We start from the raw sequence: 16,589 nt of genomic DNA, 5'->3' as shown, positions 1-16,589 counted from the left end.
TTCCTTTCCTACCCCACCCTAGCTGTGTATGTGCTCGGAGAAAGGAAAAATGCTCCTTTGTTGCTGAAATAGAGTCTGGGGGAACTGAAAAAATGTGTTTTGCTTTTCAACAGCAAGAAGAAAAACTCTCAGAAATGGGCCGCCGACAGTTGACCCTTTTCACTGAGCACAACCGAAGTTCTGACCTTTCCGATATTTTGGAAGAGGAGGAGGAAGATGAGCTGTCTTCAGAAGCTCTGGAAGAGAAGAAATGGGACCAGAGAGAGCCATGTTCCCAGGAGAATGGGGAAAAGGTAACTTGTCCTGAGTGCTGCTTGCGGGGAGTGCCAGTGCAGCCATCCCATGCCATCAATTCACAGGAGGAGGGGCTGGGCTGAGCCTTTCCCGAGGTCCTGCTACTTTGCTTTTACTTCCAGTGTTGGCTCAGGGTAGTAAAAACACAAGTTCTTTGGGAGACGGAAGGGTGTTTGTAATGAATGGAGCCAGGGTTTAATTAATTGGAAAAACACACAATGTGATGTGGTGTTTAAAATCCAGGGTTAAAGTCAATGGTATTGATTGAGTTCTTAACACAGATAGTAAACAGGGAACAGTCAGCACTCTCAGGCAGTTGGGGTTGGGTGTCCTGTGCAGGGCCATAAGTTTGTCTCAATCCTTGTGGTTCCCTTCCAGTTCAGGATATTCCCTGATTCTGTGATTATTTGGCTTAGGCCTTGATGCTTTTTGTAGCCAGGGGTGGCATGTAGGAGCAGTGTTGTGGCTTTACAGTTCAAATGCTGCAAGAGATAAAGTTCTGCTTGAGTTGAGCTGTAAGTGACCAGCTTAATTCATGCTGGAAGAGTTAAATCTGCTCTGAATTCACCTGTGGGAATGTGATTCCAACTGCATGGTCTGGAACTGGTGTGTAACCATACAGATTACAGCAGTTGGGATGAATGTCCATGAGGGAAAGCACTGAGGGTGAGAGACTGGGAAATTAAAAAGCTTTGCAGGAAATGTGATATGCTTGGATGGCAAGAAAGTACCCTCTCTTTAATTTTTCATGTGACCGAAGAACATCTGTAGTTGATGGTGCCCTGTGTGGCTGCTGGTCTGCAGGGATAGGGCTGGTGAGTGCTACATGGTAGCAGACGATGTAGTGACTCTGGAGTAAGTTTCCTTTTCTCCTTCTGAAAGGGCTTCTGCTTTCCAGGTGAGGAATTGGAACTGCAGTACAACACATCAGAAGCCTCAGGAGAGCCTGGTGGCTGCAGGGGCTGGGACTGCCTCTGGAGGTTTTGGAAGGGATTCCAGTTGTTGGGATCAGACTGGGAAAAAATGGAAGAAAAAACGTTTCCTGGAAAGAGAAAGAAGGAAATAAGAGCAGTCAAGAACAGTATTCTTTGTCCTGTTTTTTTTTTTTTTCTTGGTGTTTTATTTGTTTTAATGTTTTTGTTTGGTTGGAGGGTTTTTTCTGAAAAGGAACACCAAAACCCTGCTCATGTCCTGTTGAGCTGAACAAACTGGTGCTTCTTGACTGGATAAAGTGATCGTTTTCTGTGCTGACAGTGGCAGAGCAAGGGTGACAAGATGCTGAATTGGGAGAGGACATGAGAGGCAGAAAATTTTAGGGCACAGAGCTCCCATTACTGCCTTGTGTATTGAAGGGGATATGACTGGAATAGGGCTGTTTTCTAGGATTCTGCATATTTAGCTAAATTTTCTGTTACCTCAAGACTCCTCAGCCACCTCTTTCAGGATCCAGAGGATGAAAACACAGAGGGGTGCTGCTCTTAAAATGTTTATCCTCAAATAAGTTGTTTAATTGCTGAAAGCATTTATTATATTAAAACTCCAAAACAGAAGCCACAACTTTGCAAACAGCCAAAAGAAGTCTTACTGAACTTGCTTTGTGGTTATATTTGTGAATTCTCCATATTCTTAATTGCTGCTAATAAGGCAGGAGCCTTGAGCATGTGTTCTGTAAGGAGAATTTGAGAAAATTGAGGGGTTTTTAGTCTAGAGGAGTTGAGTGGGAGATTTTGTAACTGCCTATAACTTATTTGCGTGATGGTTAAAAGATGAGAACCAAAGCCTTCTTGTTTCTGGAAGATGATACATTAAAAGAGGCAGAAATCATGAGCTGGCTTTTGAGATGTTCATGTTAGAGATGAGTTCAAACCTCTTTCCCAGGAGAGCGGTGCAGCCTTGGGACTTGTCTCCAGAGGGTTCAGGATCTCCATTCTTTGGTGTTTTCGAACCTCATCTAAGCAAAGACACAGCTTTATTGTTGGCAACAATCCTGCTGCAATTAGGAGACCGAATTGGAGACCTCTGAAGGCTCTTTCAACCATTTCTAAATATAATTCAAGACCAACCTTTTCTTGGAAAAAGCTGTAGAGGTTGGAACTATCAGTAGACAGCTTGCAACTACCTTTGTTTCTCCCACACTGTGGTTCAGTTTTTAATTATCTCTAGACAGACCTGCTCATGGTTGTAGATTAAAACATCAGTAGCTTTGTAAGCTATTTGTAAGTGCCTTTAGAACACATAGTGATATAACTTGTCAGGGAAGTTGAACAAGAGACCTCCAGAGGTATCTTCTTACCAAAATGACACTATGCACTTGGGATTTTACCTTTTTATGTTGGTGATAATATAATGAGAAATAATCCCATAAATTCTACAGTTGGTCCACAACAGATTTTAAAATTTAGCAGTGTTATCCCCAGAATTTTCTGTAACCTGGTAGGCTCTCACCCATCTGCAAGTGAAACTCATGTCTATGTGGCCTTTTGAGGCAAAGGATTGTCTTTCTTTTTGTGGGAACTTGGCTCCGGGATTTGCAAAGAGAAACCTGCTGTAAGGCTGCACTTTGCTAGGAGATGGGAAGGGCCCAGGCAGCAACATATGCAAGGGGTGTCCTACAGCATAAGGCTATCCCTGTGCTCCAGGGAGAGGACAGAGCTAAGGAGGACCCATGACTCCGTGGGTGAGCACAGGCTAAGGCTCAGCCCTGTGAACAGAAGAGCCCACTCAGCTCTGCCATGGAAGGACAGCACCTCTCCTGCCCCCATCCCACCCTGAGGGTGCCAAGCCATGGGGAATCATTCCTGTGGCAGGATGAGAGGTGCTGCAAGTAACTGTGTGTGTACAGGAGAGGCTGGGAGGGAGCTCTTCCATGCATTTGCCTTCCTCGCTTCCCGCCGCATTGCTGGTTCATCCGATTGCTTGTGCCAGAAGATCCATCACTCCCTCTGCCCCTTCCCCTTGCTTTGCTGCAGCCACAGCTCCATCCTGCTCTGCTGGGAGGGAATCAGGGTCACTTTGCCTCTTGTTTTAATGTTTATTTCCTCTCTTTTTTCCTTTGCTTGTCCTGGCTGTGGCTTTTCTCGGGGTCTGGGTACAGATGGATCTTTATGATACTGACAGCGACGAGGAGATTCTGGAGAGGATCCTGGAGCTCCCGCTTCAGAAGAACCACAGCAAGAAGTTGTTCAGCATCCCTGAAGTGACTGAGGATGAGGATGAAGATGAGGATGAGAAGGGTGTTACAGAAGAAAAGACAGACCCTCAAGACTCCTTAGAAACACAAACCTACCATTCAGGAAGAACAGAGAAACCACCCAACAGCAAGGAGCCATTTCTAAAGGAAGATGGGAATAACACCTCCATGGTTCTGTCTTCTCAGACTCCGCAGGAGGAGCACGGTGCTAAGGAGAGCAGAGCAGATGCTGACCATGCAAATCCTGCCTTTGGCCTGCTGGCTTGCAGTCAAAAGAAGGCACAGTGGAACTGGGGCCATCAGGAGAATGATGCAAAGTCTGGGAGTGGGACAAGTCCCTCTTGGAGCAAGAAGAAGGGAAATAACTATCGAGAGAAGGCCCGGAGTCGGCCTGAGATAAGTAGGAAGAGACAGAGCGATCTAACAGAGCACTGCAGTCGTCTGCTGGGCAACTGCAGCCAGATGGGGAGCGGGTTATATAGAGCTCCCAGTCTCAGGGAGGAGCTGAATGTCGTCAGCAGTGCTGGTGGGAAGGAGGGGCTAGATTTTTTCAGCCGGGCCAGACAAGGCACATTACGGAAAAAAGCCCTGAGACCAGTGGGATCGGGGGGGACAGAACCTGCTGCGATGGAAACGCACTGCCCCAGCTCCAGGAGCCTGGAGATAGACATCGAATATGACTCGGAAGATGATCAGGATTCAACCTGTGCATCCTCCCCAGAGAGCAGGCTGTGGCCAGAGAGGTCCCAGAGCTGCCAGGGGGACTGGAGTGATTGTCCTGGTCAGTCTGAGGTCGCCCACCCAGGTGGCAGAAGGGACCTCACCAGGCTGGAGATGATGGAAGAGCAGGGTATGGAATGGGCTGGGTCTCCGAGCCGTCACCTACAATTCTTGTGCCGGGAGAAGGAAGCTCCGAGGTGTGAGAGCAATTCTGAGGAGCAGGGCTGGGAGCTGGACTGTAAGTCACCTGGCTGGAGAAGGAGGCTCGAACATTCTTCGAAGGGGATACATAGCAACTCCTTGCACAAAAGGGTTGGGTGACTTTTCCTGTTCTGGCTTTGAAGCAGCTTGCAGTGGCACTGGCTTCCCTCTGCTTCCCTGGCCTGCCTGTATCTTGCTTTGTTCAGTGTTGTCCAGAGAAAGGACCCTCCTCTAGGATTGTCTGGAAGAATATCTAAGAGATTCTGTAGTTCTGTGCTGCTCCGTGGCTTTTCTTGTAGTAGCTGCTTCTGCTTTTCCTGCTCCCTGACCAAATGTCACCGATGCAGTATTCCTTTTCACACTGGATCTTCCTCCCCATGGCAGGAGGCTGTGGGACCCAAATGAGAATCCCTGTTGCAATAAGCAGATTGGTGAAAGCTTTGTGTAGATGCTGACTGTAATGTCATTGCCTCCCCTCGAAATGCTTTTTCCTGCATCTTCACCCTCCCCAAGGGGATCGTTACTGGTGCCTGGCAGGGTGCCTGCCTGTCCTCAGTTGTTTTCCAACTCCTTTGGTCTTTCCAGCTCTAGAGTGTCCCTGAAGAGGAATGTTGCATTTGGATGCACTGCTCTTTGTGGAGTGCGTTTGGGCTGAGCACTGTTCAGGGAGTTGGAAGGCAGAGGCTGCTACTAATTCTCTGGTGGTTCCAATTGCAGGTATCCAGTCATAAAGATTCCAGGGGCCCGGAGCCGCCTGGCACAGCCGCCTGGCAGGCTCCTAGCAGGAGACGGAGCAGGAGCGTAAGAAGAAGCCACATGCAAAAACTTTCGGTCTCTAGTCCAGGTGAGCAGGAACAGGGAGAGAGGTGGGCAGCAGGAGAGGTGGAAGCTCCTGGAAATGGCTGGGTAGAGGCTGGCAGGCAGTGCTTGGACCATGCAGGGCTGGAGCAGGGCTGATGTTGTCTCTGCTCTGTCCCCTCTGTGCACAGGCCCTCCAAGGAGCACTGCTCCCAAGAGCTCTGGCAAAGATGATGGCATTCGTATCTTTGTGGCTCTCTTTGACTATGATCCTGTCTCCATGTCCCCTAATCCTGATGCAGCAGAAGAGGAGCTCCCATTTAAGGAGGGGCAGATCCTGAAAGTAAGAACTTGATGAATATCTCCTACTCTGGATCTGTCTGGTGTTCCAGGGGCAGCATAAACCTTGGGAGGTCTGCAGCTTCCTCACGAGTGAAGTAGAGGGGCAGATGCTAATGTCTTCTCATTGGTGACCTTATGGAATGGCTGGAGCTGTGTCAGGAAGGGCTAGGTTGGATTTTGGGAAAGGGAATGGGCACACCCCCAAGGCTGCCAGAGCTGCGGGAGCATTTGGACACTGCTCCCAGAGATGCACAGGGTGGGATTATTGGGATGTCTGTGCAGGGCTAGGGGTTGGACTGGATGATCCTTGGGGATCTCTTCCAACTCAGGATATTTCATGATTCTTTCTCTGTGCAGCTCAGTCACTGCAGCATAAACAGTCTATTTCCCTTTGCAGGTTTGTGGAGACAAGGATGCTGATGGTTTTTACAGAGGGGAGAGTGCTGGAAGGGAGGGATACATTCCATGCAACATGGTGTCAGAAGTCCCTGTGGAGAGCAGTGAGCTCAAGCAGCAGCTCCTAAAACAGGGGTTCCTGCCTACGGACACGGAGAGCCCAGGTACTCTGTGTGTGTGTGTGTGTGCCCTGCTCCTGTGGCTCTTGGCTGGAATGTTTTAAGTTCAGTCTGTCATATATGGCCAGTGCAGCCACCAAAGTCATCTGGAGGACTGTCCCTGGATCTGCAGCCTGGTTTAGTGCTCCACAGCAGGGGGATCTGGCTAGATGTGGGTGTTCCAAGCTCTTCAGTTCATCCCTGACTCCACTGCAGCATTTGTGGCTGCTGCAGCTGCTCCTGGGCTTGAGATGTCTGAATTCAGCAGAAAGTAAGGCTGATCCTCTCTAGGGACAGGGGAACAGAAGTGTTTGAAGAGCAGCTGAAGTATGTGAACAAGAGTTTTCACTACGTTCTCTCCTTTGTTTCGAAAACCTGTGACTGAACTCTTGGGATGACCCTACTCTTGGGTGAGAGAATCTGTGACTTGGGAATTAGAGATGGGGAAGGGGGAGGAAAGATGTGAGACAACAAGGTAGGCCAGACAGGAGTGTACAAGGAGCAGACCTGGTGGTTGGGTTCCTCCTTACTTACTCCCTGAAGTATGTGGTCAGTGCTTTGTGCACTGCAGAGGCTTTCCTGTTCCTTCCCACTCATGTCCTGGAGAGGAGAGGGAGCAGCCTTGGGATGTGCAGCCAGTGCAGCTCAGGCTGAGTCTGGCTCAGTGGCTGTGAGCTGCCCTGCTGTAAATACTGGTGTCCCAGTGCCTTTCCCTCATGTCTCCCACCTCACATCCTGCACTTCTCTGTGCACTTTCTACTGCCAATTGCTGGATCTGCTCCACTTGTTAAAACACCAGGATACTCCTCGTTTGGCTGGTCCCTGTTTCCCTGCTAGTTCAGCAGTGAAAAACAGCACAAGTGTTGGTCATAGCAAAGGTAAGCCCTGATATTGCCCGAGCTGGAAAAAAAAACCAAATCAACCTAAAAATACAAAAACTCAAGAAAAAAAAGGAGCAATCCATTTTTTTTTCCTATTTCCATGGAGGGAGACCCAGTATCCAGCTCTAGCTGACCTTTAAGGGCCCTTCCCACCCAAACCATTCTGTGATTCTGAGGGGCTGACACTGCCCAGCTCCTAAATGTTGGTCCCTGAAAAGTTGATCCTGAGGAGCACAGGGATTGAAGGAGCCTGATGCCTTCACTGTGTGATTTCTTGAATATGCTTGTCCTTTGGCCTCTCCCATATCTGAGGAGAGGAGATTTGAGTAAGGTGTTTTTCACATCCATACTCTTTCTCCTGTGTATATGCCAGAGATGGTTGGATGCCTGTGTTGGCCTGTGTCCCTTGGTGGATTCACAAGGCACTCTCTGCCTTGCCCCACTGCATAGTCTTGGAAGAATAAAGGATTTTAATAGCTCTGAGACTTCATTAAACACGACAAGTTTGGAAGTTTTGAGGAAGGTGGTGGTAGTCAAAAAGATATGTGTGCAGGGAGGGACTGCAGGTTTGGCACTGATGAGGAAACACCTCAAATCCTTGGGGCAGTTCTAGGCAAGGTCACCAAGAGACTGAGTGTGTCCAGGGAAGGGAACAGAGCTGGGGAGGGTCTGGACTCCCAGGAGCAGCTGAGGAAGCTGGGAAAGGGGCTCAGCCTGGAGAAAAGGAGGCTCAGGGGGGACCTTGTGGCTCTGCACAACTCCTGACAGGAGGAGACAGCTGAGTGCAGGTTGGACCTGATGATCTTAAAGGTCTTTTTCCAACAGTAGTGATTCTTTGATTCTTTGGCAGTCGTGCAGGCTGTACCTCTGCTGTTTTCCTGCTGCCATTAAACCCCTATCACAGCCTTCTAGCTAAGGAAATGCCTTGGAGGAGTTTGTCTGAGCACTCTGCAGGTTCATTTGGGATTTTATCCAGTCCTGGCCCTGCTCAGTGCAGAAGCTTTAGATAGAGACCTGGCATTTTTCAGGTGTTAATGGTACAAGGTTTTATTTTGTCCTTAAAGTGCTGCTTCTGAAAGATGAGGAGCAGCAAAGTCTGTTTTCTGTGAGCTGTGCAGTGGCTAAAACACATAAGTACAGTGTGGATTTCTCTGTGTATTTGGGATGTGGATTATGCCTCACCTGAGTCCACATATGAGGCCCAGAGGGCTTTGCCTGCAGAAATCTTGTTGTCAGCCTCCCAGGGGAGGCATGTCATCTCCTCTGTCCCCTGTACACTATTCAAGATGCTTCTCACTCCCATTCACTGTCTGTTTCTCTTGTCTATTTATTTGCTTCTTTGGTGTTTTTATTAAGGAATTGGCACATTTTCTCCACCTCCACGTCGCCAAACCGTCCCTCCTCCAAAACCCAGACGCTCCAAGAAAGGTCTGTGTCACCCACTGCTTCCTCTTTGGTTTTTGCTATAGGATTACAGACTGCATTGAATTTTTACTACTTGGTTTCAGGACCCTCAGATGTTTGTATGACTGCTAGGAAGTGGAAAGAGAGCCCATCCCTGTGCTGGTGTTAAGTTTTCAACAACAGTGATGTCTTTTATAGTTTGGAGCTTGACTTCTGCTTCTTGTTATGTTCCTGAGTCCTGGTTACTGGTGTAGGCTTTGAGTTGCATGAGCAGTTTGCTTCTGTTGTTTGCTGTCTTGGTATTCTTTTTACTGTTTGTCAGTTGTGTCATGTGGTCACTGTTAGAGATGAGCTCTTACTGATGAGGCATTTTCTTCCACCAGCAGGGCTGGACAAACAGGAGTATGAGTCTCAGCCAGGTGAGAATTGCCTCTACTGGAAAGTAGGTAATGCATGATTGAATTACAGATGTGTTTTGTGTTCAAGGGCCAGCGTGACACCCTGTGGTGCTGCTTCAGAGCACTGTAACAAAAGGTTTTCGTTCTTTTTGTGTTCAGTGGTGGGTGCAGAATGCTTTGGTTGAGCAGGGGGTGCTTGCAGGGGGAGTGCACCAGTTGTGCTGTGGGAAGAGCAGGGCAATCTTTCATCACACACTGTAGACCCTACGATCTGAGAGACACTGAGAGGGTGCTCCCTCTGCTGAGATGCATAATCTGTTGATATCCAGAGAGGCCAAGTCAGCAAACCCTTTGCCAGTCCATCCAATGCTGACCCAAAGCCGGGTTGAAATCCATGAATGCGTGTTTCTGTAGCACCAGACTTGTCTTTTGTAGGCTCAGGGCAAGTCTGTAGTAATGGGTCTGAGCAAGCAGGAGATTGTGGATGGCAAGGCCTGAACTTCCCTATGTGCTGGTCCCTCGCCCTTGGAGGATAAATTTCGTAGCTCAATAGCAGAACATTGTGTAATGGGAGGAGAAATGTCCTTTCAAGAAACTGTAAGGACAAAGGTGTCCTCTGTGTATGAGTGTATATATATATGTGTGTGTGTGTGTAAATAGGAAATGTAAAATACAGCGTTCCTATACGTATAGACAGAGCCACCAGGATGAGGGGATTTCCCCACTTTTGTGCTTATGAGGAAATGAAGAAGATTGGAAAACTGCTTTACCAAAAGCCTCTAAATCTCTCTCCACTCAGATTCCCCCAGTATTCTTTTTGCTCAGACCACTACCAGAATGGTGAAGGAGTTGCTGTGATTTGGAATTTTGTCCTAGTATTTCCATCTAAGAATATTTTATTTTTCCCCTGCAGGGCAGAAACATAAAGACATTGAAGCAGAGCTGCTGACTCCTCAAAGGATGGTGGCTGCTTTTGACTACAATCCTAAGGAGAGCTCTCCGAACACAGATGCGGAGGTAACCACCATCTGCTCCCTCCTTTTCAGAGGTTTCTTCCTCCTATCTCTTTTTCCCTTCTCTCCCAGGACACCCAGAACTTTGGTCCAACTGGAGTCTCAGTGAAACTGTGTGGGTATTCATGGCATCCTTTAGTGATCAGACAGGACTGAGTAGATCTGGGGTGGGAGGAGGCAGCTCCTACTGGTAGCAACTGATTCAGGAAACACTATGGGAAAAGGAAAAACCTGCTTAAGGGTTTGAAAGCACTTTTGACATTAATTTGAGCATGACTTTTGAGTTAAGTATCTGTGTAGGTCTTTGTTCAAGTAAAAAGATTTAGCTCCAGTTTAATGGACTTGTTTGCAAAATTCTTGTTTTCAAGCAATTCCTATATATAGAATCACAGGATCATGGAATGGGTTGGGTTGGAAGACATCTTAAAGACCATCTCATCCCACCCCCTGCCGTGAGCAGGGACACCTTTCACTAGACTGGGTTGCTCCAAGCCCCTTCCAACATGGCCTTGGACACTTCCAGGGATAGGAAGCGATATAATCTAAACAGGGAAGGATACAATCCAAACAGCATTTTTGTGGATAAGTCTGTTCCAGTTAGAAAGGGGGCAATTTAGAATCCTTTCTGCAAAAAGAGATGAGCACATGCTCTGTTCTCTGTTCCTCCAAGCTGTGTTAGCTGTGTTAGCACTCTGAGCAAACATAAAGATGGGATTTAAATTCACATCCTTTCCCTTCATCCACAAAGGAGTGTCTGGCCAGCAGAACACAGTTCAGGGAATGCTTGCTTCCCAAGCTGTGTTTCCTGCCCAGAGAGAGACAGATGAGGACAGAGTGTTTTAGGGATGGTGGAATATCTTGGGGGAGACACAACGGGAGCAAGTATCCAGCCACCAAACACTTTTGAACCCTTGTCACCAAGGAGATGACTGTACTTTTTGCAGTGATTTGCTCTTGTAGAACATTTTGGACAAGAGCTCAAATTACTGAAACAAGCTGGTGCAGTTCTGTGGGAGATGCTCCACAGGAGTGATCTGCAGCCTCAGGAGATTAAATTGAGGACTAGGGATATAATATGGTAAATATATTGGAAGTGAATCCCTTCCAGCTGACAGTTGTAAAGTGACGGATTGTCTTGAGTGGGACTCAGCCTGTTTGGAGCCTCCACTGGGCAGCTTTTTCCACTAAAAGAGACTGGTGACATCTTTGTCTTTAGCCTTGTGCCCCATGGAGCATGTGTTGGGGTGTCTGACAGGACAGAGGGTGTGACAGCAAAGGGTCACTGTGTGCTGTGCTCCTGTTCTATGTCCAGGTTAAACCTCCCTGTTTGTATGCATTCCTGCTAGTGACTAATCCCTGAGTGCTGCATACAGAACAGGCTCATCCAAGGAAACAGGATTTGTAATTATATTTGAAAAATTTGAACATATTTCTGGTGCTTGCTGAGCTTGTCCTCAGTGCACCTTTCCAGAGCAGGTACCAGGTAGGTACTATTTTGAAACCTAATTAAAACTGGTTTAAAAATGGGCTTTTCTCTTGTCTTATTTACGCAATGCTTCCCTAGCATGAATTTCAGAATTACCCACTTCAATTTCCCTTCTGCATCCTGGTTCTGCAAGACTAAAACAGTGGGCTCCCTCCCTTGGAGTGAGACTGGGCAAGAAGCTGAGGGGAGCCTATGTTCCTGGTGAGAAATTCCAGGCACTGCTTTTGCTGTGACCTCTGTTCTCTGGCTCTTTGCAGGCTGAACTGACCTTCAGTGCTGGGGACGTTATCACTGTCTTTGGGTCCATGGATGATGATGGATTCTACTATGTAAGTGCAGGGCTTGCAAGGTCCTGTGGTTACACTGGAAATTGTTGGAGTTCATGGAGTGGCAGGGAAGCAGAAATCAGGGAACAAAGTATCCTGCTTTAGGGAAAAAAATAAACCTCTCTACTTAGTGCGGGGCAGCCTGTTTCTGGCACTAATTTCTCCTGCTGTAAATCCAATATTACAGGATTTTGGAATTGTTTGGGGAAGGGACCTTAAAGCTCATCCTGTTCCAGCCCCTGCCATGGGCAGGGACCCCTTCCACTGTCCCAGGTTGCTCCAAGCCCTGTCCAGCGGGGCCTTGGGCACTGCCAGGGATCCAGGGGTAGCCACAGCTTCTCTGGGCACCCTGTGCCAGGGCCTTGGGCTTCTCTGGGCACCCTCACAGCCAGGAATTCCTTCCCAGTATTTCATCTATCCCTGCCCTCTGGCTGTGGGAAGCCGTTGTCCCTTGTCTTGTCTCTCTGTCTCTTGTGCAAAGTCCCTCTCCCTGGAGCTCGTTTAGGCCCTGGAAGGGGCTCTGAGGTCTCCCCTGGAACTTTTTCTCTTCCAGGTGAACATTCTGAGGTATCCCAGCCTGGCTCCAGAGCAGAGGGGCTCCAGCTCTGAGAGATCTCTGTGGCCTTTGAATGTCCCAATGGTTCTGAGTTTATTTTTTGACATCAATTGACTGCAGGTTTCCCAAAGCCTTGCCTGCATATTTCCATGTACACACCAGCTGAACCAGTAGCTGCTCAGAGCTAACATTTCACCAGACACTTAGGCCAGAGGCTGGAATTGTGATCCAAGTAAGCAGACACATTCCTGGGGCTATTCCTGCCCTTCAGCTGTGTGCCGGAGTTGAGCCTTGGCCCTTGGATGATCCACCTCTTCCTGCATGGGAAACAGTGTGCCTTCACACATCAGACTTGAGGTTGAGTTCCAGGTTAAGTCTGAGGGCATCACTGGGAATGTTTTGCATGATCCTTTTATAGTGTTGGACAAACAGCATTGCTAGGGTGAGTTTTATCTCACCTAACTGCCTCCTGTTGAACTGGATACATATTTGTAGGAATACAATAGAGCAGCTCTGGGCCTCTGTGATCATGGATGCAATGCCTACAGGACATGGTACCAGTACTGCCTCATTCTTTAAAGACATCACTAAATGTCAGGGCAAATCAAAGGCATCTAGGCACTTGTGGCACAGTCCTATTCCAGTATGGTAGAGATTTTGAGTTTGTAGAAATCACCTTTGTCACAACTTGCTGTCATCTCTTCTTCCTTTATTCTCTTCTGTGTTTCTGTGCTCTGAATTGTTTCACAACTAAGCAAGGATGTGAGTTACGGAATTTTCTGTGCATCTTTTCTCCCTATGTGGGTGTGTTCTGGACTTGTCTCAGCCCACAGCCCAACCTTCTCTGCAGGGCACTGCACCTCAAGTTGTTATTTATTTCTCCAGGAAAGCTGATGTGAGAATTAAATGTTGATCTTGCAGGGAGAGCTGAACCAACAAAGAGGGCTTGTCCCATCCAACTTCCTGGAAGCTGTCCCTTTGGATGGAGATACAGCCGAGGAATTCCACCCTAAAGATAAAGAAGCTTCTCCGCTGAGTGCTGAGAGCCAGGTGAGATGTGTGACTGCATGGCACTGCCATCTAGGCTGGGGTGTGTCTGGAGCCCTGGGCATTGCATGGCATGCAACACCCATGGGATCACTGAACTTTTACTGCATGCAGCCTGTTCATCCCAAGGGAGTGCTGGGAGCTGTTCCCGAAGACTTACTTGTAGTGCAGAAAGTGGCACAAAACAAAACCTACTGGGGCCTCAGTGTGGTTAGGTGGTCAAGGAGCATTCAGATCCCACCAGCAAATTGTTTAGATTCACTGAAAGGTATGTGGGAAAAGCCTACTGGAAGGAAAGTTCAGCCAGCTCCCCAGGCACACAAAATTCCTTAAATATGATTATATCCATGCCAGAGAGTTCTGGAATTAGCAACGCCCAAACACCAATGTTCTTCCATCCGCCCCAAGTTAGATACACCTTAATCCAGGCTGAGGTGCTTCTGGATAAATTCAAAGCACACTAGGGAGTTTCCCAAACAGATCTGGGGAATAGATCCTGCGGTTTCAAAAGCATCCCCCAGGTTCAAGGAATTCAAAGGTTAAATTAACTCCTTGTATTGTGTTGCTCAGACTCTTGGAATAAAGGCTGAAGTGGGGGATTCAGGCCATGTCAGGGGCTGAGGCTAAAAGTGTAGCAGCTCCTTTGTCATTCCTGGACCTTCTGTGCTGTCTCACTGTGGAGTGGGAGGCAGGAAGGACTCAGCTTGGTCTCAGCTCACTTGGGCTAAAACTTCAGTCCTTCTTGGGAGGTTGTTGGCACTGTCATGTGGTGCCAGACCCACATGAGTCAGAGCAGGTTGGCTTTGAACCATCCTTAGGGAAGTAGTTGTCCCTGAATCCCACTTTTGAACTCCCACTGGTTCCATCCAAGCTTTCCTACTCCCTGCAGCATTTCCTGGCCTTTTTTCATGTTCAGCTCTTCTGTTCTCTGTATCCATCTCTCTGTCTTCAAATGCTGCCTGGTCTCCCTTCACCTTAGCCCCATCCCTTGCTTCCAGGCATTCCAGGCTTTGTGGGTACAGGATTTGCACTCCAGCCTTGATGCCTTCTCGGACAGAGCAGCTTGGCTCAGATAATGAGGTTTGTGGGCAGTTTGTTGGATCTTTTGCTGACCTCAGCAGCTCTCTGGGGTTGTTGTACTTTCCTGTTGAGGATACTAATCCTTGCTGCGAAATCACAGGTTAATCAGCTGTTACAGCCAGGGTTTAAGAGCCCTGAGGTCACCTAAGTCCAGCTTCCCTGGGGGTTAACAAGGATGTAGACTGGGGTTCTTTCTTCAATTTCCCCTCAAAATTATTTACTCTTACCAAATTACTCATCTGTTGAAATAGAGGGTGCCAAAGGAAACCTCAACCGGTAAAATAAAGGTGGAATTCTAAGTGTGGTTTAGTGCAGATCTTCCCTTTCTCTCTGGCATCAACCAGCAGCCACGGGGCCTGTTTCAGATTCCAGGGGTCGTTATTCCAGCCCAAGCCCGGATCCTTCCAGGAACCAGGGGGAGTTCATGTAAACCCTGTCTGCCACTTGCAGGTGTGAAGGGTTTGCAAAGCCAAACCCACTTTCATCTCTGCTGCTGAGGTCAGTGTGTTACTGATTCTCTGGACAGCACTTTGGCCCACATATCCCTGCATGCTGAACATTGGAGGTTCTTTTCCTATGTTTCATGACTTTTTAAACAGAAGCACCTTTCAGGTTTGTTAAAAATAACCCATATAAAATAGACTTGCCTGCTCTTCAAACCTTCAGGCTTGCTTGCCCTTCAAACCTTTCTATTTGTCTCCAGTCCTCTGTGCCTGTGATCCAAGGGAGCCTCCCCTTACACTGGCTCTGACTTTTGGATGCACTGAGCAGGAACCTATTGGATTTGGTACTTTTGGAACTCTCCTGATCCATGAACTGCTGTTCTCTGTGTGTAATTGGGGGACTGGAAAATTCAGATAATGATGATTAAACCCATTTTATTTCAGTGGGAATCAGCTTGAACTCCCTAGGCATGACTGTGTTTTGGCTGCTTCTACATCATGCCAGCCTTGCTCCTGTCCTGCTGCCTCTCTGCTTCTCCTGGATGCCTGTCCCAGGGGATCCTGGGTCAGCACCCCCAGCACTCCTCCCACTTGTGCTTTGCAATCCAGACCTGTCTAGGATTCCAGCTTCCAAACAGGAAGGGCACATTTGCCCCCTATTAAAAGTGGTATATTTACCCTGCTCAGAGCCAAACTGGTATTAATTAACTGCATATAAGTGTGTTTAGCGATTCCCAAGGAGACAGAACCTGACCCCATGGTGGTTTTGGCTGTCACAGCAATCACAGCATCCCAGCCTGTGGATGAAAACCTCATGGGGAAGGCAAGAGAAAGAAATACCTCCTGTAAAACACATATTCCATATCCATCCCTGAGCTGGAGTGAACTCTCCCAGTGATACAGCCATGCCTGAGGCTTTCCAAATTCCTGTAGCACTTCTACCTCACGGAGTTAAGGAAAACTTGCTTGTTCAATTTGCTCTTAGCAGAGTAGGCTCCCTTGCAAATTCCCAGTCCCAGCTTGAGCCCTGGCACCTCACTGGGGATTTGTGTGCACCATGGCACAGCTTTGGACTCAGTTACAGCTTGTTCCAGTTGCAACAGAAGCTTCTCCATGAGTGATTTTTAAATCACTTGTAACTTCTTGGATGTGATGTTCTTACCTTACCTGTTCTTCACACTACCCTTCTCCCTGCTGCCCTACCAAAGGTCTGAGAATAAGGACAAATTATTTCCAATTTGAACTGGGGAAGGTGGATCATTTTTAATTATTTCTGAGTAAATCTTAAAGTGCTGGCAACTGAAAAGGTGAAGCAATTGAACTTAAAAACTGACAACATTTGGGGATTAGAATAAACAAAAACAGCACAAAGAGGAGGATCCAAGAAGTTCTGGTCACAGCCAGAGCCCAAAACTCTCATGCTTAGCAGCTGCTTTAACACTGTTCCTGTTGATGGAATATTTTTCCATCAATAACATGCAATTTCTGTCAGACTGATTGTAAAATACCTTCAGAAAGTATTTGATTCTAATTGATTTCATGTATTTATTTCTGCCTGTGTTACGCATCCGGGACGGTTCTTTTCTTCAGAGAATGAGGAAGAGAAGAGTCCAGTGATAGATATGAATGATACATAGAGAGAGCAACCATGTAAGTGTGTGAGACCTTCAACCTCCCACCTAGCCCAGCACCTCAAAGGCTCCTGCACCTGGAGTTGGCTCCTTTTCTTTCTTGTAGTTTGACAGGGCAGTTTGGGGCTGTGGTGACAAGTCCACCTTCAGGTCTGATGTCAGACCAATTCACTGCCCACCTGGGTTCTGTGGTAAAGACAAATCATTCAGCACATGAAGTGCAGT

General features: G+C 47.7%; 1 protein-coding gene across 1 annotated transcript in view; it reads left to right on the top strand.

The window, feature by feature from the left end:
- The window catches only part of TSPOAP1 (TSPO associated protein 1), a 66,656-nt gene that overhangs the window by 46,320 nt on the left and 3,747 nt on the right, over positions 1-16,589 (top strand). Inside the window, exons 20-29 of the mRNA XM_063402319.1 lie at positions 114-293; positions 3,389-4,516; positions 5,123-5,249; positions 5,395-5,546; positions 5,943-6,105; positions 8,337-8,408; positions 8,771-8,803; positions 9,696-9,799; positions 11,539-11,610; positions 13,085-13,213. Of these exons, the coding sequence (XP_063258389.1) occupies positions 114-293; positions 3,389-4,516; positions 5,123-5,249; positions 5,395-5,546; positions 5,943-6,105; positions 8,337-8,408; positions 8,771-8,803; positions 9,696-9,799; positions 11,539-11,610; positions 13,085-13,213 (2,160 nt within the window). The remainder of the gene's footprint in view (positions 1-113; positions 294-3,388; positions 4,517-5,122; positions 5,250-5,394; positions 5,547-5,942; positions 6,106-8,336; positions 8,409-8,770; positions 8,804-9,695; positions 9,800-11,538; positions 11,611-13,084; positions 13,214-16,589) is intronic.

Source organism: Prinia subflava, chromosome 8 (assembly GCF_021018805.1).
Source record: "Prinia subflava isolate CZ2003 ecotype Zambia chromosome 8, Cam_Psub_1.2, whole genome shotgun sequence".
NCBI lineage: Eukaryota > Metazoa > Chordata > Aves > Passeriformes > Cisticolidae > Prinia > Prinia subflava.
This window is presented reverse-complemented; position numbering and strand designations above follow the sequence as displayed.